Below are 25298 nucleotides of genomic sequence, written 5' to 3' on the forward strand. Positions count from 1 at the left end.
GTTGTTGTGGTGGCGAGGTTGGAAATTGTACACTGCGAGAAAAGCAAATACCTTTAAATGCACCTAACATTAAAGAGAATCTTGAAATGTTTTAAAGCCAAAAATTAATTTTAATCTTAGCTTTGATTAGAGAAAATGGATTAGGACTTTATGACACTAGCTTGATTTTTTACTAACTACTAACAGACACTGCAACCCAAACAAGATTTATGTAATAAATTCATATATATCAAATATATCTCTAGTATGCCATGGCCTTTAAAACAAATCCAGTAAGCTTGTCAAACATCAAGCGACAAGAGTTGTTTAAAAAAATTCAGACATGTTGAAAAATAGAATAAACAATATTTACGAGATAAACATACAGTCATATCATTCGCCGATCTATGGGAAGGGGATAGATCCCCCGTCTCGGTTTAAAAAATGTATGTAAAATGTACCTATTTTTTTCCAAATATTTTATTTCTTCTCAAAAATTTTGTTTTTGATATCCCTGCCCCGCACAACCAAACTCTGTATCCGCCATTGAGTCACATATACAACTTACAAACTTTTATATAGTATAAAACATCAATCGATTTTAATTCAATAACAGTAAAAACTACTTTAAAGGTACATATATGTATATGCGATATACAAGTAGAATAATAGATATTGTTGAAAGGGAAGTCCGACTAATCCCAGCTAATTTCCAGTGTGACTGATGGTGATGAGCTGCCCGATAAGAGTGGTTGGAGTCCTGGTCGTGGCTCGTGCTGAAATTAATTGATGCGACAATGGCAGAGCAACGACTAACTTAGGCCTCCAACTCAATTCAGGCCGCCACATCATGAGCTCATCATCATCACCATCGTGAGTTGCAAAGGGGCAGGAAGATTAGGGAAGCAGGAGGATCTGGAGGAGGAGGAGGAGGAGCTGCCAAGATGGGAGGTGTGCCAAGAGCCACGAGGCACGAGCCATGTGCCATGTGGATGCCCCATTCTGAGGGCTGTGCAATTTGGCGTGCGGAATTTCATTAGAAACGCCGCAGTCGCCGGAGCAGCGAAATCAAAATTTAATTTATGCTGACATTGAAGTGTCTGTGGGGCAATTAAATCGACAGAGGGGCGTGCCATCCGCCCATTGCCTCCTTTGTGTTGATTAAGTACCGCCGAGCAATATTTTAGCATAATGATGTCCTGGCACGCAGTTGGAGCCTCCTCCGTTTTGGGTTTTTTAGTGCCTGCTCCTTCGGCAAGCCTTTCACTTGAGACCCGCACTTGGGCCAAAGGATTCGGACCGCCTTTGATGGCCTGATGGGCTGATGGCTCCGCCTGATTAGCCGCCCGATTAGGCTTTGTGTCCCGGAATTTACGACAGCTAAGCAAATTTTTATTCCAATTTTTCTACTAATTTCTTGATGGCCTCCTTGATGAACCGTCAAGCATTTTGGATTGCACATAATCCAGTTAGCAAAAAAGGGATCTGCAGCTTACACGCTCACGTTAAATGGCCGGAAATATGTTACGGACAATCGAAAAGTGTATAAATTGATATACTTTATCTTAGGGAGGGTGGACACTATCTCACTGGGGATTTTATATATTTTTAGGTGCAATTTATCTGTGCTATCAAACTTATAGTTTTATAGAGAGCAATTGCTGAAAAACCAAGAAAAAAAACTTTCTTCGTCGCCGGCAAAAACTTTCACGCTTTTTTGTTAGCTTAAAGTTGTATTCGGTGGCTAAGTAGCAAAAGATGATTTTCCACAGCTTAAGTTACTTTTAAGACGGATTCTCTGCTTTTACTGTTCAGTAGATTCGAGTACTTTTCATTTTCTTAAACTGCTTTCCAGTTGTTGGTTGCCTTGTTGTAACTTTTTAAAAGCAGCATTTCGGTTGCAAGATACTTTCTTGGATTTTAGTAGATACTTTACAGGGTTTTAAAATTCTTTTGTATCTGTGGCTATACTTTAAAGAGCTGAGGGTAAGCTCTGACTTGGTATAGTTTTTCTTATCAAAGATTTGCTGCTAAATGACGGTTAGATACAGCAGAAGTTAAGAAGTGATTAACCTAATTTGCTTAGCTCTAAGAAACTTTTCGAAAAAATATCCAGATTTTAGTAATTATATTTTCCCAACTTATCCTTCTGTTTTGGACTAATCTGTTTCTTCATGTCAGCTGTGTTTCCCACTTTTCCTGTTCCAAATCATATAAACCCAGTTCTGTCATTTGCCATCACTCTCATTCCCTTTCTGGCCTAATCACATAAAGAATTTCAGTTTTCAAAAGGAAACCCTAAACAGCTTTCGAGTTGGTCTTATTTGCGAATGATTTTTCCTGTCTATTTTGCATTCATTTCCCCTTTTCAATTCTCCCGGCATCCGATGGTTTTTAAGAGCCCGCATCTGGTCGACTACGATTCGAAATTCTAGTGAGAGTCGGAGCTGTAATTAAGCTCCACAGCTGATTGGACACGCCCACTTTTAAATCGGCCATTCTACTAATTAAGTGCGAATGATGCCCCACTCATGGAATGACGACTGTGCTCTGTCCAGTTTTCCCCAGGGAAAATGCGGCGTTGACAATGCGGCATCGTTTACTGATTTTTCAATTGTCCCCAGTCGTCGACAGGGAAAATCCTTTGTGGCAGGATGAAATGGGAGGGGGGTGTGGGGGAATGGATCTGTGAAGGAGTTGGTGGAGGTGGCATACCGATTCATTAGCATTATGCGGCCACAAAAGTATTCCAGGAATCCTCTATCTTCGCCCAGGGTCCTGATCCTGGTCTACTTTCGGGTCAAGTTGAATTATTTTAATGATCAAGGATTAGACGGAGGAGGAATGGATTGGGGGTTAAAGAAGGATGGTGTCGCATTAGCATGCATTACATCAGGACACATTTGCACGTCTCGACGGTCCTGTCCTGTGTTTCTTCTGGTTTCGGCTTACCAGTGGGACTCGAACTCGGACCCAGACTCGGAGGGAGAAAATGAGCATCCTGTAATTACTTTATCCGACATTCGTGTAGGATTTCCACTATTTTCGGCCAGCTTGACATAATAGCAGAGATATTTGGGGGACTCAGGGTAGCATGGGGGGATTGGATGATGGAGAATGGGGATGGGCGTAATTGTAGCCAACGCCCGCCCACGCAATTAGACGCCTTGCACATTCTCCAAAGCGACATAAATCATAATTACTTGCTCGACCTTTCTCCCACACACAAACACACACCTCTCTCTGTTTGAGTGGGTGGTTTTTTGGGTGGTTCCATAAGGGGTGGTGTTGGGTGGCTGGCTGCGCACTCGAGTGAAGACGTTTATTAGGCGCCATTACCTCGGCATATAAAGTGCTTTTGGAGGCACTGCCTCCTCCCGACTCCCGACTCCAACTCCCATTCCCATTCCTATTCCTTTTCGGACTCGCTCGGATGTGTTTTCTGGACCACTACAATTGATTGCACTGTGGTTATGGGTCGGGTAATTTGTTGGTGCCGTTTCGTTTCGGCTTCCCTTCCTGTCAGCGATTCCCTGGCCATCTCTTCCTCTCCTTCTCCAATTCTCCCATTCTCCTATTCTCTCGGTTCCCAGTGGAGAAAAGTTTACTTTCCTTTGGAAATGCACCTGATGCACAGAGGGTATGGCCCATTTTGAGTATTAGTTTGTAAACGGATATATATGCCCTTTCAACTTCAACATTTCTAATAAATTTAAAACTTTCATTGAATTTAAAGTTAAGTTGCTTATATTTGCAGATCTTTAATATGTTTTATTGCTCTTGAAAATACAAAACAACCAAAAAACTATATTTTCTGAATATTACATGTAGTATTTTCCAGACATTTTTTTGTAAATAAGAAAAGGTGTAGGGCGGTCCAAAAAATGAAATCTTGTTCTCACCCCCTTACATGGTTGATTCAAGTTTGCCAAAAATTTATTCAAAAGTTAATTTTTTTTGGTTGAGTTTTAGACCTCGGTAAAAATTAATCATGCGAAGACTAGGGTCTTCTCTTTTCTCTTTTTTTTTCAATTTTATATATGAGACATTTTAAATATGGACATTGTCCAATTTGTAGGAGGTTTACATTTTTTGTAACAAAAATTACCGAAAATCTCATCTTACATCAATAAACATATAGAAAGCTAAACTACTACTTTTGGAAGTGATAAAAATATGTTAAACTTAATAAAAATAAAATGTCTATGGCATCACGAAAATCTTTTCCATATTGAATGGAATATAAAAAGTTTTCCACATTTTCTTTTTATTTCTTTATAAATCAGCAAATTGGATCCCACTTAGGGAACTTTAACATTCGACTATGGCGGTTTTATCTCTTCTTCATTTTTTGTTACTTTCACATTGTTTATTTTGGCTTTTCACTCGTAGCTTTTAGTGGCTCTGTTGACCGGCGACAAATGAAAATTTAAGAGGAATTCATTATTTATTTAGCCGGTGCTTGATGTTTTTCCACTGTCATCGATTTACGGCACTCTCAGCTTATTTTTTCACCTACTCTTTTAGCACCCCCTGATTTAGATGCATAATTAATAGATATTAATTTGTGAAAATGAAATATTCGCGGCTTTTACGGTTGCCGCCTGTCCGCTTAGTGGTTTCGTTTTCGCTGTTAGAACTGCCGTTTTAATTTTTTAATTTGGCATTGAATGGCTACACTTATCGTATTTAATATTAACCAAAATCCAATTAGAAGCATGAAATACGAGCACCTAAAAATACAGGCATTGTTGAGGTCGATTCTGTGAATTGAACTCATTAGCCCCATTACATGGGGCAATTAGGGTGTTTAGTAAACCCAGAGAGCCGGTGAAAATCATCAAAGAAAATAGTTTAAAGCTTAAATCGAAATGTCTAGCCAACTTTGGCCGGCAGCGAATGTTAACTATGTGTGTAGTATGCCGGCATTGTTTAATTAATTCAAAGCTTGCTTGGCATTCTGGAAAGTTGATTATCTGCACGCCTCCGTTAGCTATTACAAAAGTTTTTATCGAGGCAATTTGCCAGCAAGCATCAAAACTTCCTTAATTGTTGCAAAAAGACAAACAGTGGTTGATTTTCCCACCCTGGTCCTTGGAGGAATGGAAAATGCTTACATAGGTGTAAGGCATAATTAATTTCCAATTAAAGACCGCTATGACTCAAACCAACAAGGGGATTTTCCCCTGCTTAAAGCTCATCTCGCAAACTAGGGTTAACGCCAGGATTCAGGACTCAAAACTCAGGACTCGGGACTTTGGAGTCGGGCCTTCGGGCTCTGCCACTTGTTGTCTTTGTGCCCCTGTTTGTGTTGTGACAAAGTGAAAAACCGCAAAGTGTGTGTTTACCTTGCCAAAACCATGGCAGTGGCCCCAAGCCAGGGGTAAAAACAATAAGAGCAACCGGAACTCTTTAAAAGAAAAGTTAGCATCGTCGCTTTGCCATTCAAATTAGCCCTTGATCATTTATAATGCACAGCCACAAAGTGTGTTAGAAACAGGTCCTGCAGAGAGAGAAATCTGTGTGATTTGATTTGAATTTTAAATTTTTTTAAATTTTTGATTACTTTATAGAGAAAATATTATAAAACTGTTATATTTTATTAAAAACATTGAAAGGGAAATATTTAACAAATCATTTTTATTGGGGGTTATAAATAAAACATTTTCAAATGTAAGGGATAAGAACATTTTTATGGAATATTAAACCACCTTAAAATACCTCAAAGATCGTTTTAAAATCTTTTATTTAATTTTAATAATTTTTAAATATTTAAATTAATAAAGAAGTTGTTGCTTTTTGTTTTTTCGGGATGTACCTCCTCCAGAGTTGTATTCTGTTCCTCTGTTTTGTTCTGCGGCCGCCTCGTGTTTACATCATTTGCAATTCCCATTCGGCCAAGTTGAAGTCGTCTGGCTCGGACTGGCGTGGTCTGAGAACCGGGCTCTTAGAGCACAAAACTAGGTTTCAGGTTAATTAAATTTTATTCTAGTTGCCGGCCAGCCGGAAGAGGGCCAGTGGCTGGCCGGGCGGCATTGAAGCCACAAATCCCACACAGAATGGCCCTTTCAACTGGCCAGTTGGTCGGGGCAACGTGGGCAGTGAGGGGGCAACCACAACAAACGCTTGTTTCCAGGTGGGTGCCACGAGGCGTATACGTGATGGAAAGAGGTGTAGTCTCCTTCATAGAAAACCCCCCCCCCACACACACACACACACAATTGTGTGGGAGCGGGTTATATATACTTTCAGCCACTCGTCCTAAAATTCATGATGAGCTCCTTATTATTGCTTTGTACTCGAACTTTTTCCACAAGAGCCAAAGTTTTCTATTTTCCACCGTTGTTGCTTGTTTTGTACTGTTTCAAGCCAAAAGGTGGGCTACTGGCAGCAATTGAGCCGTCCTTGTTATTATATTTTTCTAGCCCTGGGAAAAGTTTTCAAAATGCAATCGATCCGAGTCGAGTTGAGTCCGTAGTAGCTGGTGGCAAAAGGAAATGAACCGCAAGCGGAAGGGGATGCAGATCATTTCCGGTTGAGAGTTATGAGTCATTACCCTATCGAAAACCCTTGGAAATAATTTACCTAACAAAGCATAGTATAGACTTCTTCTTTTATTTAATTTCCTTTAATTTCTAACTTTAAGAAAAATGACTAAGGTTCTGTCTTACAATGTGAGGTCACATAATATATTCAATTATCCTTGAAAAAGGGTTAGGGGATTGCGCTTGCCAAATTACAAGACCCTGCAAGCGCGATAAGGAGCTCAAAAGGGAGTCAGGATGCAGGACGTCAGGATGGAAGGATGGCAGGATAGCAGGATGGCAGGGGGCTGCTAGGATGGCAGTGCAAGGACCGTAACAATCATCCATCAGCGGACGCAGGATAATGCAATTGAGCAGCAGCTGTCTGCTTGGACACGCCCCCACTTGGCACGCCCCACCGCCCTCAAACCCATCCGCCCACATCCTTCGGCACATCCTTGAAGAGCTGAGCAAAGCACAAGATAACGGAGGAAAACTGACACAATGATGAAAGTGTGACAATGTAAATAGTCACCCACACACACACATGCACGCTCGTGCGAGAGGAGATAAGGAAAGGGTCAAAAAAGGGGGCGCTGTGGCAGTGGGCGTGGCAGTGGCAGGACGTGCGTGGCTTAGCACAACATTTCCGTTTCCGTTTTCCATCTGTTCGAGCATCTAATTCTTTGCTCCTCCTTTTGGGGTGCAATTTTCCATTGGAAAACGAAGCGAGCACTTGATGCATGTCTCTTTCACTATCTTTCATTGCACTGGGAGAAATAAGTGGAGAATGGAGAAATTAACTAATCTATGCAATCTCAAACTAATAGACTAAAATATGTATAAAATATTTTAGTACTAAAAATGAAAATAAATAAATAGTTCCTTGAAATGGTCTATTAAATTATAGAGATGTTCAGTAGTCTTCAATGTACTAAACTAAAACTTATTTATAAATTCTAAATTAAAACCAATAGAATTTTCAAATATCAGCACATAATAAAAGACACAATTTAACTTTCTTTTTTAATATAATAGAAATATTTTCTTACAATTAAAAATAGATGACTTAATAATGGAAACATGCACTGGTCTTTAGAAATGGTTTTTTTTTTACTAAAAGGTCAAAAATTTTAGAAATTCCAAATCTAATCCAATAAATCTTCTTTTCTCAGTATAGTCCTGTGCATATGTGGAAATGTGCGTGGGTGAAATTGAAGCATTACATTGTCGACTGCTGATGGCATGCCGTTGCTCCTGCTCCTGCTGCTCCTTCTTCGATTCTCCTGACACCTTTCATGATTGAAGACAGAGGAGAGGGTGCAAGGGCAACAAGGACCCGACCTGAACCTAATCCCGGCCAGCAGCACTGGCAACTGGGGAGTTGGAGCTGCCAGGTTGCAGGTCCTGGTTTCACTCGTGCCTTTGCATCCTGGCTGCTGGCCTCATTTGCAGCTTTCGAGTTGCCGCCTCGTTACACGTTAGCTTGTTATGCTTTTATGGCGGCCCTTGTACTTTTTCCATTATGCCGGCAAGTGTTGTTCCTCCAGCTCCGGCTCCTGTGCTCCTCTGAACCCTTTACACCAGGACCCCCTCACGTGTTGTTGTCCTTGGGCTTTTATTGCATGTTTTATGGAAATTTCAAACATTAGACGCACTCTGCCCATCAAACGCATTTAACGCATATCAGGTCTTCCACTCTAGAACTGCTTTTCCTCCGGCTTTCGTCCTTTCTCCCCCGCTCTCTTTATCTACCGCATCTGCTTACCTTTTCCACCCATTCCACCCCCGGTGTTTGTGTGTCCTTCGTGTGTGCCGTCGGCCAATTTAGATGGCTCAAAACGCACCTGTGCAAGGATGTGTGCATGTCCCTATGACTCAATCTCTATTACTGCACAGGGGGAAAATGATAATGGCAACCAAGAAAAAAAAACGAACTAACTCTTGAATTCTGAGATGATGATTGTTGTGGGTGCCACACAAATCACTTCGGTTTTGCTATCACTTTTAAATGCCACTTTTGGATGCCTAAAAGTATGCAATGGATAGTAATAATCGCTTTTCTGTATGAATTTTTTGAACTACTGAGTTTAATTTATACTTTTGCATACTTTTAGACACTTAAAATGACTTACAAAAGGTATTTTAAGCCCCTAGTTATTTGTTTTGCACCGCATTTTTAATATTTCATTATTTATATATTTTTTTAAAACAAATTTTTAGGTACATAAGTAAAGGGATGTATAAATATTTTTAAAAAGTATTTTAGGACATAATTTATTATATAAGTATTTATAAGAAATTTCCTTCAAGATCTTTAAAAAAAAGTATTGTAAATTTGCTTTTAATTCAAATTTTCTGGAATTGAAATAGTTAAAGGAATTCAAAGTCAAAATTAATATACGAGTATAATTTTGGTAGGGAAAAGCATAAAGTATTGAAATATTTTCGTCATAAATCTTGTATTATTTTTTCTCTGTGTACCGGTTGGTCTGCTTCCCCTCCCCTCAAATCTCATACCTCTTGCCCCAAGTTGCTGTGCATTTTGGCTTTTCGAACATGGAACACAAACTGCTAATTTGGTTTGATGTATTGCTCCAGAGACATCTATCAGCAGCTGGAGCCTCAGTTCTCAGCTCCTGGTGCTCATCGGTCCTCCGATCTCTACTCCTCTGTGAAACAATGGATGCCACGGGCCTAAAACCAAAATTGATTATGTGAAATTTCTCTGGCGGTGCGTGTGTGCGTCACTGCTTTCGGGCTGTGTTTGTGTGTCTGTTTTGGCCACAAAAATGTTTCTAGCCGTCTTTCTGAAATCGATTCTTCGGGGAACTATTTGCAGCATTTGTTTCGATTTGTGTTTGCATACGAAATGAAAGTGGGCACAGGAAGACTTTCATTTTCGGATGTGATTCGGTCTGGATTTGATTGAGCCTTAACGAAATGGAAAAATTCGAGCTAGTTCATGATTAATCAAACCAAAGGAACTTTAATGGAGTTTTAAAAGGAATTATTCCTAGTGATTTTTCGGCAGTTCAACAAGTTGAATGGCCTAATTGGAACAAGAAAATTCATTTAGCACTATACATAATCACTCCATTCAACTCATTGAGCTTTCTAAAAAATGCCAATAAATCCTCTGTGATCGTATCACATTTCCCTATTTTTAAGTTGTCTACTGACAAAACTGATCCATTTCAACCAGGATATATCGCTGATTAATGGAAATTTAATAAACTGGCCAGCCTGACCATTTAATTGACACACAATACGCATTTGTGCGTTCATGTGTTAAACTGTATGAAAACAATTCAAACGCAAGCCCAAGTTATTAACAACAGCATTTAATCTTCTCACCTGGTGCCCCGAGTAAATTCATTAAATATGTTCACCTGAGTGGCGAGTTAATCGACTATTTTTTTTTTGGTAAAATGTAACCGTTAAATTTCATCAATTTAATGACATTTCAATAGATTACTATTTTATTGATAGCGATACAGCTCAAAACCCTTTTGGCTGAAATTTTATTATTGTTGGTTGGGTTAATTCAATCAATGTGCTGGCACAAATGCTATTAATTTTGTGGGGTTTATAGGGTAAGGGTGAGAGAGACCTCTGGGCATAAATTCATTTATAACTTTGAAACGGGATGGGACATGCCAAATGGCCACACAATGTTTGTCCGAGTCAAATCCACTTTCACTTGACACATAAATTGAGTTAAAAGGAAAATGCCAAATTGAATTTTATTTACGTTGAACATTCACGCTCGATTTCACACACGAAACAAATCCGCTAGCTGGCAGGGGAAAAATAAAGAGAAAATCAAAAAAAAAATCAGAAAAGGAAAGAAAAACGAAGTTTGGGCAGTGAAAAAACCCCCCAAACACGTGTGTGTTTTTTTTTGTGTGAGCCGGGAGATCCTTAAAGTCAGCAAAATGAAATTTACATGAGGCTCAGACCCAAAAGCCTGGAGCCGCATCTCATTGTTATGCCAAGACATTGTCGTCATCAAATTATGGGCATGTAAAAATAGTTGCCATGCTCGGCCATATTGTTCGGCATTATGTAAATCTCTTGCCAAGCCACCGCCCCCCAGTCCATTTCCTATAAACACGCCTTTAATTGCAGGGGGCTAAGAGGAGATGGAGTGCGGTGTCTTTATGACCGACATTACACGAGTGTTAACGATGACAATGAGCGGACAGGATTCGAGGTCCTGCCACCTACCACACCACGTGGGTCCTTCGGAACCTGAGTCCCGAGTCCTGGGTCCCGGATCCCAAGATCTGGAGTTCCCGAACTCATTATAATTCGTCTGGTGTTTTGCTATTTTTATAGACACTTGCCACTCCGTTGGGACTCCACGAGCTGCGAGCACCCGGCTGAGGCACTTCATAAATAATCAGATTTCTGGGCAGGCAGCAGATGAATCCGAGCCAGCGTTTATTGAACCCAGTCCAAACTCTTGACATTTGCGCCGCCTTAAAGGAGAATTTCCGTACGCCGGGGCCTGTCATCGCCAGTTTTGTGTATATTCATATCCGAAAATGAAAATTGTACGCTGCTTATTCGGCGCTAAGCCAGACAGATTCTGGCAAATCCATGGGTAGTTTCCAATTGCCTGCCATTTCAATTTATTCTCTTGTTTTTCCCCAGCTCCCAACTCGTTTCCCAGACTTGACATTAGGCGGCATTTTTTGTTTGGCTCGGCACTCGACTCTTTAAATAGAACATGCTGTCAACAGGGGGATACAAACTGGGTTCTGAAAAGGGTTTGGATACGGGGGACTTGAACTACAAGACACATAGTTGATCTTATGCCCTATGAATATTTATTAGGGGAAATTAAGTTATTAACATGTTGAAACTAATAATGTGGAAACATATTTTAAAAGTATAGATACCATAGTACACTTTATGCATTATGAATATTTATTAGATAAATTAAGTTATAAATATGTTTAAGCTAATAAAAAACGAACTTAAAAAGTGTGAGGTATTTATAAATGTTAAAAGCCATGAATAAATAATCTGCGCTATTCTGAATATTTATGAGATACATTAAATTTGGACACATTTTTTAAATTAACATATTGACAGCACTTTGGGAAAATACTTATTTAGTGCATTTAATGCCCTTAAACACTTTCTTATAATCTCCGTTTTTAATTGAATCACTATTACATTTTTAAAATATTTTGTATGCATACCTTTTGCATACCTTGTAGTAACTATACCTTAATCGTTTTTAACAAGCCATTTTATTTTGTATTTATTTTTTATTTCATTCCTGAACACAGTTAATTGAGTGATATACTACTAAAGGTTAACCAACCTTGACTTCGTTTAATGGCAGCTTCAATTAGGTTAACTGACTCTAAAAACCCTCTCTGGTAATCTGCATCTCCAAAGAGCTCGACAACACCGTACCAAAGCCAGATACCGCATTGAAAAGGATTGCAGGAACATCTAGTGCACATCCGAATGTTTGGCAGGATCCTCCTCCTGTTGGCTCCTTTTGTTTGCCCCGTCTGTCTGCCGTTTTGCTGTTATTTTTGTCATTTTAAGTGCTTTGCCAAGTGCACACGAAACGCTGCAGGCGCAGCACGAATATTTCCCCGAAACACTTGTGGCAGATGTGTGTATGTGAGTTTTTGGCAAGGAGTGGAGGGGCCAGAAGGGGTTCAGGGGAGGGGGTTTTGCGCCACAAGCCCGGAAGCAATACAGAGGGGGGCGTAGAGGAAAAGGAGGCGTGCCGCGACCTACAGCAAACATTGGCCAAAAACACAAAACGCGGCGACCAACTTTTAGCCGCCTATGGCTGCACTGCGAAATCAGTTTTGGGTAGGCTCGAAAAAAGCGTGGAATTTGGTAGAGGAAATACTCAAAAAAGCTTTGGCGGATTAGTGCAAAAAAAAAAAAATATATATATAAACGAAAAACACACAAAACAACAGAGCTCAGTGCTCTTTTATTTGCTTAAATTTGTTTAGCAAGTTTCGCAGTTTTTCCGCGAAAAACTTTGAAGCGGTCTCGGTTTCGGAATGGCATGGAAAATACCAATGCCAATGATGAAGTTATTGATGGTGATGATGGAAAATCGCTTTCACAGCTGCTACTGCAACTGGCAGGGGTGAAATTCTGCCCGAGAAATTCCCTACAGCAATTCGTTCACCATCGACTTTTCCTTTGAGCATTTAGGTGGAAAGATTCCATTCGCGGCCAGGGGAGAATCACTCATTCGCAGCGTTGGCAGACGCAGATTTTTAGGTTCTTTTTTTTTTTTTGCTGTTTTGTTGGCTTTCTTGTTGGCGACAAACAATAAAATACAAATTTGCTACTTTACTTTACAGCAGCGCATAAAGAGGAACAACAAACGGAAAGCATTTTCCATGACCTCATGTGGTGAACCCCAGACGACTCACAGTCGGCATCCGGGGGAAAAATGAGAGGGGATTCGGGGGGGGGGGACGGGATCTTTAAGTAGGTCGCAACAAAATAAAAAGTTTGTTTGCCAGAGCTCTCCGTTCGAGGATTCGCATAAAACATGGGTTCGGCAGCGGCCCACGAATGCCAGGATACCCTAGAAGGTCGCAGGACGAAGGGCGAGGCTGGATAGTCCCGGGAATCGACTGAAAATTATGTGAAAATAGAAACAAGATTAAAGAAGCTGCCGCTGCTGGTGTGAGCTGTGTGGAAAATCTTGTACCTAAATTTATGGGAATGTGCGTAAATAAAAGAATAAGCAATATTCCCTTGTATTTTTTTTAAATGGATAAAGAATTCGAGGCAACATTTTAAGAAGTGAAGGTTATAAAGATTTTCCTGCCAGAGAAAACACAGCCAACGGTGTGAAAATTCTCTTAAAAGAAATAAGTCCTTTATAGCTGTATAAAACACCAACAATTAAAAAAACATTTTTATTTAATTTTCTTAGATACTAAAAAGTTCAGACACAATATTTTGTTACTTACAGCAAGGTCTTCAAATTAATAATGGAAAACTCCCATGGAAGTGCAAACGTTTTGCCCAAAACTTATATTAAGTGCATGTCAAATGTTTTAGCCTGAAATCCCCCAAGGAAGCCATTCAAAAATTCTATTTCAACTTTATTGCCAACTTCAAACTCAATCCAATATCCCCAATTTCCCGGCTCTCAGCTGGGCATTTTCCCACCTACCCCACTCCACCAACCCGCCCCTTCGTCCCACGACCGTCCACATCAAATTCCCTGTTGATTTGAATTTAAAAGTAATTTTTTTTGCAGTTTTTTTCCTTTTTTAGTTGGCATATTTGCAAATATTTGCTATCGTTGCTGTCGAGACAACATGGCGGATGCTTAATATTTCGTTTTGACTTTATTTGTAGCTTGTTGCATATTATTTTCCCTATTTCTCCCCCCCATTTCTGTTCCGTTCATTGTTTTGCTGGGCACAAATTGAATTTGTCACTTTGGCTCTGCGGATTCGCTTAAATTGTCGCCGCGCAAAATGGCCAAGCTGCATGGGATATGCAAAATATTTGTGTGCACATATGCAGGGGGCGAATAAAAATGCCGAGCACTAATAAATTAAATGCAAATTGTGCGAGGCCCGCAGCTTAAAGCCAAAAACGGAATTTATTTGCTTAAATTGTGCGAGTTGCGGGCGGAAAGGATGAATGAAAGTGAATTGAATTGAAGTTACTTTGTGGTCGGCGGTCGGCGGGGGGAAGCAAAAAGTTGTGGCCAAAGTGGTTACAAATCAAATCAAAAGACCCGGCAAGATGAATGGCCACAGGGATGGGAATGGGGAAGCCCACCCAGTTATAAATTCATTTGGCCAACAAGGAGACGCATCCAAACAGCTAGGAGGCAAGATCCTTACACAGGAAAAATAAACTTTATTTACATTTGATAGAAGAAGATATATATTAGCATTTTATAGGGATCATTTTTTTAATTAAAAAAAAAATACATAAAATATAAGTCAATTGCACTCGTAATAATTTGTATTGAAAGCAAGTAAAAAACAAAGACTAAGAATATTACAATTTTTTAATTGTTTAATTTAAAGTGTTTATATTGATTTTAAAGTTTTCAGTTAATATAAATTTGTTCATACAGGTACACAGAGAAAATAAAATTAAAATTATCGCCAACACATTATAAGAAGTATAAGAAAATTGAACACTGTTTTTGCTTCTAAAACTTTTGCTAGGTTTCTCCCTAAAATACCCATATAACTACACAGAGAGAAATATTTAAGTACATTGTTCTTGATTTGAGAACATTCGTTCTTAAAAACCGTGCGAGTACATTGTGGTATCAATGTTCTCAATATTAGAACGAAATGGTAAGAAGTGAAAAGATAATTGGAGTTTATTTAACAATTTTTCGATAAGTATACACTACTGACTGGACTAGTAGTTTATTTGTTGAGATATACAATGTGTATACCGCTAAATTATCTTGATTCGAACAAAATGAAAACATTTTCAGCCTCAAAAAGGTCGTTCTATTTCAAGAACATTTTTAACTCAGAGGAGGACGTCAGAATTTTCTCTTTGTATATTTATATATTTATTTATAATTAAGCAAATGTGGCCGTAACTTTTATTTATAAAACGAAATCAGGATAGTGTATAAAACAATTTTTAATTATTATAATCCGTCTGCAAGATGTCTAGGTCCATATTATTAACACAAAGTATATATATTTTTTGAAGTGCATTTTATCCTATTCCTGTTTTCTTGCCGCCTGCTCACCCTGTTCTCTTTGTGTCTTTGCAGGACTTGCTGCGGCGGCAGCCTCCACTGGACAACCGGATGACTCCAGTGATGGGCCAACCTTGTCGACATTCCTGTCATCATCACCGTCGCCACCAGCGGCATCCTCATCCTCATCGCCATCGCCATCCCCGTTCCCATTTCCACTACCAGCCAGTTTTTCATCGTTTGCGGTGGCGAAAGGGCCGCAAACGGAAGCCACGAATCACACTTTCAAGAGTTTAGCCTTCCTGGGCGCGTCCTTTGGCTCCGATCTGTTCGCCCAGAAGGACATGGAAGGGGAAAGGGAGGGCGAAGGGGATCGGGAGGGGGATGGGGATGCACAGGACACGGACTCCTCGCAGTCGCTGCCAATTTTCGACTTTGGCATGCCGCGCAACATCACCGGACGCACTGGCCACACGGAGGCCATAATTAAATGCCGCGTGGACAGTCTCCATGATAAATCGGTGAGTCCCCCCGGAATCAGGCACTCTGCTCCCCGGAGAAAAAAAAAAAACTGATGAAGGAAGATGCGTGCCAAGGACATCGAGTATATCATATGGATGTGCACTCGTTAATCAAATTTCTTTCTCCCTTTCTACCCCGAACTGCCCATCTGCTCAACAGGTATCCTGGATACGGAAACGTGATCTGCATATCCTGACCGTAGGCACCGCCACCTACACCACGGACAAGCGATTCCAGGTGCGTCCAACTGGGCTCGGGATTCGTGTATTCGTTTGCTAATTGAATGCGATGGTTAAGTCAGGGCCTCCGGCACAGTGGGTTAATGCCAAGTGATGGTGACTGAAGGGGGATTATCACGAAGCTTCTCAGGGTGTCTTAACCAATTAAATGTGACTCGCACAAAGGTTAACTTCCTTGCGACAAAGTTCGGAGGACTTTCTTATAAAACATATACATTTTATATAAGAAGAAGATCCTGGGTGTATCTTATGAAATGTATACATTTTATAAAATACACCCAGAATCTTCTTGGTTCTTGGATTTTTTAAGATATTTAGTACCCATATTTCTACAGTTTTAAGAAAATGGATATGTTTTGTTCGCATTTTATTTAAGGCCAAACATTTGTATGAATAAAAAAGACGTACAGATTGTTCTTTAAGCATGGTTCAAAGCATTTGAACTTATTCGAGTGTAACAACCACCCTCGAAAGGTGAACTACCTGCAAATCTATACCAATAAACCAATTTAAATCCCCAGATCCAGCCACAGATTAGCTGCAAACATAACAAATCCCGATAAACTTTGCAACCGGTATCAGCCACAATGTAAAAGTTAACTCTGGGCTCTCGGGGGGAATTATGGTTATAAGGCCACTTTCATTATGCATGCATAAACGATATTTCAATGGCTAATCCCACTCATAACTCAGGGCAACTTCGCAACTACCTCTCATCCTCCCTTTTTTTGTTATGCCCACTGTGCTGTAGTTGCAAACCGAGCGGCAAACAAACAAACAAACAAACATTCAATTGTATAATTGCTTAATTTCCATGGAAAAATAAAAAACCCGATTGAATGGAAATACAAATTTGCAGCCTGGCAAATTGTTGCCTTAAAAGCGAATAATTATTCCGTCGAGACTGACAGGACGAATTGAATTGAAAAACTGGCGAACGAATAATGAAAACTGAAATCCGTAAACTGTGTCCATTTATCCATCAGGTAACCGAATCGAAGGATTCCAGGGAGTGGACCCTCCATGTGAAATCCCCGTTGGCAAAGGACAGTGGCATCTACGAGTGTCAGGTGAACACGGAGCCCAAAATGTCGATGGCATTCCAGCTAAACATCATCGGTGAGTAAGGGATTGGGATCTCACTTCCACACATTTCATATTTCTAAGGGAAGAAATTTTAATTTCATGGCAATAATTATTGTATTTATTTTTCTTTGTACCGAGTGTTTACCTTGTCGCCGCTGGGTTTATTAAAAATGTTAATTTGATGTGAAGGGGCGCCAGTTTCGGTATCGTTCGGTTTCCACCGCCTCTAGGCATACATTTTTAATTTCGCATTTCGGCCCATAAATAAATAAACAAATAAAAACCGAGGTCGAGTCCTGCTCCTGGTTTTCTGGCCCCCAGGATCAGGATGGAAGCTTACATGTCGCCGGAGCCGCTGAGTTAATTAGCATGTCAACCCGGCGGGATTACGGGCACCGATTGGAAATGTATTCAGCGCTTTAATGAGCCATGCATAATGCGTGTGTCCGCATATAATTAGCTGGCAGTGTGTCACCCGTCCGGTTTCCTCTGTTCCATCGAAAACAATGTCTATTGTCTGCATTAGTGTCTCCGAAATCCAGGGGAAATGATTAATTGATGATGGTCTGATTACGGAATGGCATAATGGGTGGCAGGTCCTATAGGAGATTGGAATGGTGGCAAAAGACTTCTTAATAATATAGTTTACATTCCCCTTTTTGCCAGTGAAGGAACTAAAATACTATGTATTATGTTATTAATGGTATAAGTTTTAATTAAAATATTTGTATTGTCTCAAATGTAGACTGTTTCAACTTCCTTTGTATACAAACCATACTTTCCTTTCAAGGGGGGCCCCCTTTCATCCCTTGTTTTATGATAAATAGGGAAAATGTTTTCCCCTTCTTTCATTCTTAAAACACAATTACCTACACATAATGAAATTCCTTCGATCTGGTGATTGCCTCATTGTGAGGCCGTTAATTCGTAATCTCAGTCCGTTTAAAAAACAATCAATTTGCATATTGATTTTAATGGGATGCCAAGGAACTGCCGAGCTTAAGTCAGTGCCATTAAGATGGCAATTGTTTGGTCTTTAAATCACTGGCTCGATAAGGCGACAAGTGCTGTGGGGCTGGGTGGATAAGGGAGTTAACGGAGTAAACGAGTAGTAAAGGACATCTCAGAGCCGAGCTGCTGACAAATACTGTCGGCGTTTGCCGTCAGCCACTTATGCAAATCAGTCGGCAATGCCTTTTTAAGTTTCCGATTATGCACTTGGGCGCAATGCATTTTCGTTGGTCTGTCACTGTTTTATTTTTCCCGGGTGCCAGGTCCCTTCACCGATTTCCTGCTGCTCTGACGCTTACAAACGAATTTCCGATTACATTTTCTTCATGGCCGTATGCATTTTAATTTACGTTAATGAAACAATTTCCCAAGGAGCATGACAGCAGTGGAGTGGACTCTGTGGACAGTGGACATTGGACAGTGGACAGTGGTGACAGCCCGGCAAACTGGCTGCGTCCTTAATAACATTATCGGCATACGTGTCGTATGAGTGACTTTCGCAAGGCGCTTAACTCTTTGCTCCCCTGATTCTCTTTCCTTTTATTTTATACTTTTTGTACTTTCTGCTCCTGTTTCTGTAGCTCCTTGCCTCGCTGTTGCGTTGCATTGCATTTAATTAATGTCATTATGTAAATTTATGCGTCCCACCCAAACGATTTTATTTTTCCCTCCACGTTTCACAGTTTTTCTCATTTGTTTTTTTTTTTTTTTGCGTAAAAAAGATTTATGCCTGATATAAATTCTGCCCGGGCGGTACGTCCACCCCAGGGGTTTCGTAAAATATCCAAAAATAAATATGCATAAAGTATGCCCTAAGATGACAATTTAAAAGGTTGGTATTTATGCACGCATAATTTAAGAAAGAAATATTTACCACATTTCAACTGCAATTAGCAGGATAATTGATTGTTTAAGCCTTTGAAAACAAGAGAAAAATTCCGCATGGCGTGCAAATATTTTCCAGCCTTTTAACAGCAAGACATCAAGGATATATTTTTCAAAAGCAACATTATTATGTACATTGTTGGGGAAAATATACACTGATACATTTAATTAGTGATATCAGAATGAAAATGTAATTTGTCTGATATCGCTACACAAAGCTCATACCTACAAATTATGTAAAAATGCAGAAATCAATTATGAAAGACTATTCAAAATTATAAAACATTAACTACTGTTTTCACATTAAGGACAAAGAACGCCACATTAAAAAGAATTTTTATAGCATACTTTTCTGCGCGCTTTCAAATCTCATCACTTTTTTTTAGAATTTAATATGGCTTTATAGCCTTGATTCCATTTCTATTTCCAGGCCCTTCTTAGTGGTAATTATAACCATTTGACCTTAGAGAAAACCACGTTTTGCGCAGCCCCTTCTTATATTTTTGTTGTTGTTGTTGCTGGCAGGTCGCATTGCATTTTATTTTCATGAAATATTTAAATTAAAAAACTTCATGGGCCGCCACACAAAATGCACGCAGAACTTTAGCGACAGCTGCTGAAAAATGAAGGAAAAATGAAAATCTGAAATGAAATGAAAAACAGTGGGTTGGGTAAAAATTGTTGCTGCAGCTGCCTGGTTCCGTCTCTTTCTGGCATTCGCCCCTCTCGCTCCCACTGACGGGTGTTAATTGCCTTTAACGCAGTGACACTGCACAAACACTCTTGAAAAAGGGAGGCGTGGCCAAAAGGGGAAGAAGGGAGGGGGGTTTTGGCCAGGAGCAGATACAAATACATACGCACTTAATGGCGCAATGGGATTTTTTAACTCACACTTTGCACATATGCCACAGACGCAAACAAACAGACGGAAAAAGGCGAGAAACGTGGAATCGTGGAAGCGAGATCTCCAGCAGACGCTTTAACCCCTGAAACCCCAGCTCCCTTTTATCCCCCCCCCCCCCTTCGGGAAACCCCTGAGCATCCTGCGACCCATGTAATCATCATCATATGCACTTTTATGAGCTGCTCCACACAACGCCTGCGGATACAGTGGGTTAAGAGCGAGATTTATCTAAAAAAAAACTATCTCAAAAATACAAAAAATATCCTATCTCCTTAATAGTTAAAGTAAACCCTTTAACAATACACAGAACACTAAAAAAGGTTTTTATATTGAATTCTTTGAACCTAAAAAAATCATATTTGATTTAATTAAAAAACTTTTACAACTTATATAAAGAATACCCCCACAAATATTCTATAACCTTATAACTTTTCATCTAAATACAAACCCACAGTGCCGCGCCAGGTTTTTATTTCATTTGGGCCACGCGTGTCTCCAGTTTTTGGGTATATTTTTTAATTATTATTATTTGCACAGTCCAATGCATAATAAATATTATTATTAACCCAGTTTCGCAGCAGCAGCAGCAGCGTGTGTGACTTTCCACATGGGTGTGTGTGCGGCACATACAAGTTTATTTACGTGTCTGGTGCGATTTTCCCACCAGATCCCACACCCTTTTTCCAGACTTACTTAAATTTAGTGCAATTGAAAAGTTATTCCATAAAGTTTTATGATTAAAACTTTTTATGTGCATTCGCTTGCGAATTCGTTTTACGAGCGATTGCCCCAAATTGATTTCGGTTGCCCACCTCGTATGCATGTTTTCAATTCATTTGTGGGTGTTATATTTGTTATTCTTTTTGCAGAAATCTCTCCGGATGCCAAGGCGGTTATCAGTGGTCCACCCGATCTGCACTTCAAGGCGGGCAGTGCCATCATTTTGAACTGTCTGGTGCAGCAGCCGTCTGTGAAGGATATAGGACCGATTTACTGGTACCGCGGCGAACACATGATCACTCCCTTCGACGCCGACGATGGTCAGCCGGTTGTCCTTGTGGGCCGAAAGGATCAGCCCCAAAGGATCCCCGAGGATGCGTCCCTGAATGACCTAATGAGCGAGGTGGACCTGCAGAAGGAGTTCGCCACCCGCATCGCCATGGAATCGCAGCTGGGCGATACCCTCAAGTCCAGGTGGGTGTTCCACCGACCCCAATCCCCTAATTGAGTTGTTCTCAGTGTACTCCTTAATCCTCCGCAGGCTTCGCATCTCGAATGCCCAGACCACGGACACCGGCAACTACACGTGTCAGCCCACGACGGCCAGCAGCGCCAGTGTCCTGGTCCACGTGATTAATGGTGAGTCCAGGGATGAGTGAGCGAATGTGGCCTACACTGGGAATAAAACTAGGCCAGTCTTACAACAAAAAAAAAGAGTTAGTGTTTTCATTGCCTTTATAAGCTATGTAGTTAAAACTAAATATATTTAATGCTTTCTGTTAAAAAACAATATTTAAAGATTTACTGTCCAATAAACTCAGTAATAAATATTTTGTTAAATTAAAAAAAATGGGTATATATAAAAATGATAAGATAAAAGTGCTTTAGATCTATATTTCACTTAAATATTTCCGATATGGTATATATCCATTGCGGTTTTTTTAACTTTAAGTATGGAAATATTTATCTCCACAATTATATTATTAATTTAAGGTTTTTAAATTTCACTTCAAAATGAAATTTTAATTTTTTTTTTAAATATGAATGACATTTTTTTTTTAGATTTTCTACCTTGCTTTAAATATTTTAATGCCAAATAATGTCACAATTTTATTTTAGCGTTTTTAAAACGTCTTTTCTATGATTTTTTCTAAAATTTATACGACTTCTTTCGTTCAAACTGCAAATATTTGTATATATATTTCTTGTCTATTGATCAGTTTATGGTATAGTCCTAAATCTAATAAATTAATAGAGGACACTGTTCAGCATTAACTAGGGCATATTTAAATGCAACCATTACAGCCAGTATTTTAAGATTGTGTTTATAATCCATAAATATTAAAATTTTAAATTGTTAGAATTTACAAAAATATTTTCTTTGAGTGCATAGCCTGCATGTCCTTCGTCTCAGGTGCTGGCCAGGTTGGCATAAGCCTATCTGTTACACTCTCAGCCAGAGGTTGCTGTCCCCGAGCCAAAGGCAGTGGCTTCCCTTGGAGAAGTTAACTCCCAAAAGCTAACTATCATTTAGCCCAGCCCTTCTCTATTCGGGGCAAGAAAAGTGAATAATTTTATGGGCAGCAGTGTATCCAACACCATTCATTCACAGACATGACCCAAAAACTAAAAGTTTAGCCTCCACTCCATCTACTCAGCCATCCATCCTTCCATCCTTCCGCAGACTGTTTGTTTGGGAGTCCTTTTGGACTGACCTCCTTGGCGTATGAGTAATGCGGCTGGTGGAGCACAACTCACTGACTTGGCTTTGCATATTTTACACATAAATTAGACGGGAATTAAGACATTTTAAGCTGCGAAATGAGGGGCATAAACTTGACGCGTCTTTTGTCCGGCAATTTCCACTGTTTTTTATGAGCTTTTATGGCAGGACATTCGCAGCAAATTGAAGGCCCAGTCATTTCGCTCGTAGTCTTAGTTTTTATGCAGTATCAAATGTTAAGCGAAATGTCCAGCACTTAGGTTGTTAAGTTGTTTATTCAAATGAAATTGTTGTACAGGACAGGAATTTGCATTTTAAAGAGTCGCGCCGTCCGCCGCCCTTCCACCCCGTCCTCCGCTGCAAAACCGTAATAAATATGATTAAATGTCAGAAGTAAGTTGCAAAAAGGCACTTAATCATGCCCCACATGTGGCAAAAAGGACGCGAAATGGGGTGGCCATGGGTGCCCAGATAGCAGACAAGCCGTGGAAATGGAGCTACTGTGACTGGGACTGTCACGGCTTGCATAAATACAGATAATAAATCAAAGGCAATAAAATTTTAAGAAAAATGATAAGGGCAAAGTACTGGTCTAGGCGGGGTAAAGGCAACCTGGGATATGCCCTATAGGGAGTTTCAGAGAGTGCGTGATATAAAAACAAAAGGCATTTGAAATCCAATAAGTATCCGCAAAGCTTAATTCGGAACCAAATTTGCATACCAAATATTTTTAGAAATATTAAACAAGTACTTAAAAGCTATAAATTAAAATGGAATTTAATTATGAACGTAAAGACATCTGCTCCTAAAGCTTTGAATTATTTTTACCAATTCCCACTCTTTTGGGGACATAAAAAATGGTTTGGCAGAAGTGGAAATCGAATTTCGCTACTTATTTATAGACCCCCAGATGCCCTTCCCTCGCAACGCATATTCCGCCCATTACTCATAGAACCCATTCCCCGAACCACTGGGTCCTTAAAAATCAGTGCGCGGCTGGTTGGGGGGGTATCCTTTGTGACGAGTCAAAACAAAGCATTGACAAATGATGCGCCTGGAATAACATTTGCTCGGGCGGGAAAGGCCGCAGAAATATTGCGTATACGCAGACACACATATGTCATTTATCTAGTCGGGACAAACAACCGTCCTGCCCGCTGCTCCATTTACCATTTTCCCACTTCAAAGTCAGGCTACATAGTAAAAAATTGGTCGAAAAATCAGTCATTCATAATATATTGCATCGGAAATAGGTAACCAATGAATAAATACATATAGAGGTTTACTACAATAGTAATCATTGTGAACCAAAGTAAAGCTGCAAGTATGGAAGACTTTAATGTGAAAGTAATTTTTGATTACTTGGAGTAATTTTAGTTATATGATATCATTATAGCATTCCAGTATATATTTTATTTTAATTTATTTTTTTATATAAATATTAACGATCCACAAACATTCTGTTACTAAACCTATGATTTTACCCAGTAATAAATGAATAATTATGGGTACCAAGTACCTATTTTAAAATTCTAAGCAGAATAAGACAACTTATGGCTGCCAAAGCTTTTTGTTCTCAGTGTAGGTCACAATTAAATTAAGTTATTTGCCCTGGCATAGCTAATGGGGCTGTGCCCTCGTCGAAATTTGAATACACATGTTCATTATGCCACTGTTTGTCTCCCCCAGATGAAAACCCCGCTGCGATGCAGAAGAGTGGGGCGTGTCCTTGCGCCCCCGGTCCGCTCCAGCTGTTCCTTCTGCCGGAGTTGTTGTTGTTGCGAGCGGTACTGGCTGCTGCTGGCAAGTGAAACCGAAAGCTGTCGCCAGTATTATGATCATCATCATCATAATCATCGCCATGGTCGTCGTTGTTAGCACTCTAATTGCAGCAGAACGAGAAAATTATGTTCCATGACGTTGGCATTTTTGCTGTGTGCTGGCCGCCTGTTTTTTCTAGAGTTCTGGAATGGAAAATGGGAAAAAGGAAAATGGAAAAGGCAAACACGAGAGTCGCTTTCCCTTTCAGGCGAATGTTTGTTATCCTTTTAATATTTACATTTCATTGTGCAAAATGAGACACTGAGCCGGGCAGGGGAATGCAAAATGCAGAATGTAAAATGCAGAGGAAGGACGAGGGACGAAGGACTCAAACACCAGCAAGGAAGGACGAAGGACGAAGGATGACACTCTCTGTAAATACCACAAAGATGCGGCAAAGCTTACAGATATACCTACATATACAACAGTGTGTATTTTATTTCATTACTGCGCTCCGCACAAAGGAGCCGCACACACGCATCGTCTTTATAAACATTTCATGCTGTCTTAACAGAGAGCCAAGTTAACCGAAAATAAGGAAAATATGATAAGAAGTGGGAGTCCCCCACACACAGTCACCCACAAATGTACGCACATTACACCCCTCAGCCCAGTCCTCCTCTCTACCCCCAAAATTGTAATATATATATAAGATAAATAACGAAAAAAACGTAAGAACAACTCTCATCTGATAAACTAAAAGCAAAAAAAACTTAATTATAAACACTAACTTGTATGGAATTTATTTATGGGCAAAATGAAATTTAGTCACGCGGCACTCGACGTCGAAATGGAAATGAAAATTGAATAAAATAAATGTGAAATGCAATATGTGAAAGCGAAAAGCAAATTGCTATTGCGAAACTAAATCAATTGCGGCATGCTCGACTAAGTTTCGGGTTGCACATGCGAGTAAAACTATGGGTAGGCATGAATTTACTACACGTAAGCCAGTAAGGAGATTTTAGATAATTTATGTGATGACAAACCCAATGAATAAATCAATGGAATGAACTCTTTCAACAATAAACTGAAAACGAAACGAAACGACGAATGCGCTTTTCATTTCGTGCTGCGGCAAAACTTTTAATGTCTTTCTGAAATGCGGTGAGTACTTAGCAAATGCACAATTTTCAGGTAGTTTTGCAACTCAATTAGTTGGCACAGATGGAAAAGTAGGTAAAAA

General features: G+C 39.8%; 1 protein-coding gene across 3 annotated transcripts in view; it reads left to right on the forward strand.

Annotated features, from left to right (window-relative positions):
- The window catches only part of dpr3 (defective proboscis extension response 3), a 52868-nt gene extending 27697 nt beyond the window's left edge, over window positions 1-25171 (forward strand). For all 3 annotated transcript variants that reach the window (XM_017090184.4, XM_036822667.3, XM_070995871.1), the window contains 6 exons: window positions 15277-15722; window positions 15883-15960; window positions 16949-17081; window positions 20718-21042; window positions 21110-21207; window positions 23981-25171. In XM_017090184.4, coding sequence (XP_016945673.3) covers window positions 15277-15722; window positions 15883-15960; window positions 16949-17081; window positions 20718-21042; window positions 21110-21207; window positions 23981-24102 — 1202 coding nt within the window. In that variant the 3' untranslated portion in view covers window positions 24103-25171. The remainder of the gene's footprint in view (window positions 1-15276; window positions 15723-15882; window positions 15961-16948; window positions 17082-20717; window positions 21043-21109; window positions 21208-23980) is intronic.
- Window positions 25172-25298: the final 127 nt, after the last annotated feature.

Source organism: Drosophila suzukii, chromosome 2L, assembly GCF_043229965.1.
Source record: "Drosophila suzukii chromosome 2L, CBGP_Dsuzu_IsoJpt1.0, whole genome shotgun sequence".
Taxonomy (NCBI): Eukaryota; Metazoa; Arthropoda; class Insecta; order Diptera; family Drosophilidae; genus Drosophila; species Drosophila suzukii.